This window comes from Hevea brasiliensis, chromosome 13 (assembly GCF_030052815.1).
Source record: "Hevea brasiliensis isolate MT/VB/25A 57/8 chromosome 13, ASM3005281v1, whole genome shotgun sequence".
Lineage (NCBI taxonomy): Eukaryota > Viridiplantae > Streptophyta > Magnoliopsida > Malpighiales > Euphorbiaceae > Hevea > Hevea brasiliensis.
In genome coordinates, this window is record NC_079505.1 from 7,070,336 (window position 1) to 7,072,708 (window position 2,373).

Below are 2,373 nucleotides of genomic sequence, written 5' to 3' on the forward strand. Positions count from 1 at the left end.
AGCGGAGTTGCTTATCCAAAAACAAAAAAGATACTCAACATAGCTTGAATGAACATGTTCGGGTCTACACTGATAATAGCAGCATTTCTCTCCATTGTTTTTATTCTTCTTCTTCTATGGCTTTCGAGGTGGAATAGAAGAAGTAGCTATGTAAGCATCGATTGGCCTGTTTTCGGGATGATTCCTGGTCTTCTTTGCAACTTGTCTCATATCCATGATTTTGCCACTTTTATTCTTCAACAAAATAAAGGCACTTTTCTGTTCAAAGGACCTTGGTTCTTTGGCATGGATTTTTTGTTGATTAGCGATCCCATGAACGTCCATTATGTTCTGAGCAAGAACTTCCCCAACTATCCCAAGGGCCCTGAGTTCAGAGAGATTTTTGAACCTCTGGGAGATGGAATTTTCAATTCTGATTCTGATAGCTGGAGCATTCAGAGGAGAATATTTCACTCTTTATTAGTCAAGAACAAGAGGTTCGATTTGGCTGTAGAGATCACTTTGAGGCAAAAGATCTTAAATGGCTTATTTCCACTTCTGGAAAATGTTTCACAAGTAGACATGCAAGATGTGTTTCAGCGATTCACGTTTGATAATATCTGCCGGTTGGTTTTAGGCTTTGATCCAAATTCCCTTTCTATTGAATTCCCTGAAATTGCTTATCAGAAAGCTTTTGATGATATAGAGGAGATCATCATTTACCGGCATGCATTGCCTGCAAGCATTTGGAAGTTGCAAAGATGGCTTCAGATTGGGAATGAGAAGAAGTTCAAGAAATCTTGGAAGATTTTTGATGATTTTTTGGAGCAATGTATTATAAGAAAGCGAGAGCAAGTAGGCCAAAGCTGCAAAGATCAAATGGAAGGAGAGGGTTTCGACTTGTTAACATACTTTCTGGCAGAAGATAATGATTTTGCAAAAGTAGCAGCAGAAAGTGGCATTCTGATTAAATCAAACAAGTTTCTAAGAGACATGGCATTTAATCTCTTGGTAGCTGGGAGAGACACCATAGGTGCTGGTCTTGTCTGGCTCTTCTGGCTTGTCGGAACTCACCCATTTGTAGAGCAAAAGATTTTGGAAGAGATCAAAGCAAATTTAGGTGCAAAAACAAGTGAAAAATGGAGGGTTTTCAGTATTGAAGAGGGAAGGAAACTAGTTTATCTACATGCAGTTATATGTGAAGTTTTGAGGCTGTATCCACCAGCACCTTTCGAACACAAAGTGGCAATTGAAGAAGATATTTTTCCAAGTGGACATAATGTTCCTAGAAATATGAGGATTCTGTTCTCTTTCTACGCAATGGGCAGGATGGAAGAAATATGGGGTAAAGATTGCTTGGAATTCAAACCAGAGAGGTGGATTTCAGAGGGAGGAAGAATCAAACATGTGCCGTCTTACAAGTTCGTAGCATTCAATGCAGGACCCAGGAGTTGCATAGGTAAGGAGTTGGCATTCATACAAATGAAAGCGATTGCTGCTTCTGTTATATGGAATTATTCTCTTCAAGTGGTTGAAAACCATTCTGTTAGTCCAAATGTTTCTGTATTACTTTATACGAAAAGAGGTTTGAAGGTTAGGGTTTTAAAGAGATTTTCTCCTTGAAGATATTAATCTACCTCATGGAATCACTTATGTGTAATTAGTTAATAAGTTGGTCATTAAGCAAATCTAGAAGTTTTTGTATTCCAATGTTATCTATGCAAGTCTTATCTTAGAATCGGATATATATACCTTATTAATGTATGAATATCACGTTATGCAAAATTATGGTAAGTCCAGTCTAAAATTATATGGTGCAACCTATTTAAAAATATGATTTATTAAATTTTTATTAGTTAGATATATTTTAATAAAATCGATCTCTAAAATAAATTCACTTCAAAGTAAGCACTCCATTATTTTTTTTATTTATCTATTTTATTATTACTATTATTTAATATGAGAAAAAAAATCTTAAATTTAGAATTAATAAGTAAAATTATTAAAAACATAATTAAACAACAAAGTACTCATTTTATAAAATATTAAAATGAACAAAATTGTACCGTACTTACAAAAACAAACAACAGTGATAATTACCTATTTATCTTAAAATCATATCAGATCACATCAAACAAAAACATACTCTTCAGACCTCTATACCTTCTATGAAGATGGATTACTATCTCCTTCTATGAAGATGGATTACTATCTTCTCTCCCGTCTCTACCTGCCAGGCACTCTTCTCCTCGAGCCATTTTTTGTGTAGCAACACTCATCAAATTGTTTAATTGTGTCATCTGCTGCAGAGAAATTGACGAGGCTTTTATGAAAAATGATAAATTGGAGGCTTTGCCATTCCTAGACTGACGCATTCACTTGAATCTCGTACTG

At 35.2% G+C, this 2,373-nt stretch overlaps 1 protein-coding gene across 1 annotated transcript; it reads left to right on the forward strand.

Annotated features, from left to right (window-relative positions):
* On the forward strand, window positions 1-1,722 carry LOC131171788 (alkane hydroxylase MAH1-like). The gene has a single exon (XM_058131726.1). It carries the CDS (start codon window positions 49-51, stop codon window positions 1,600-1,602), a length of 1,554 nt encoding a protein of 517 aa, XP_057987709.1. The 5' UTR covers window positions 1-48; the 3' UTR covers window positions 1,603-1,722.
* The last annotated feature ends 651 nt before the right edge of the window (window positions 1,723-2,373 follow it).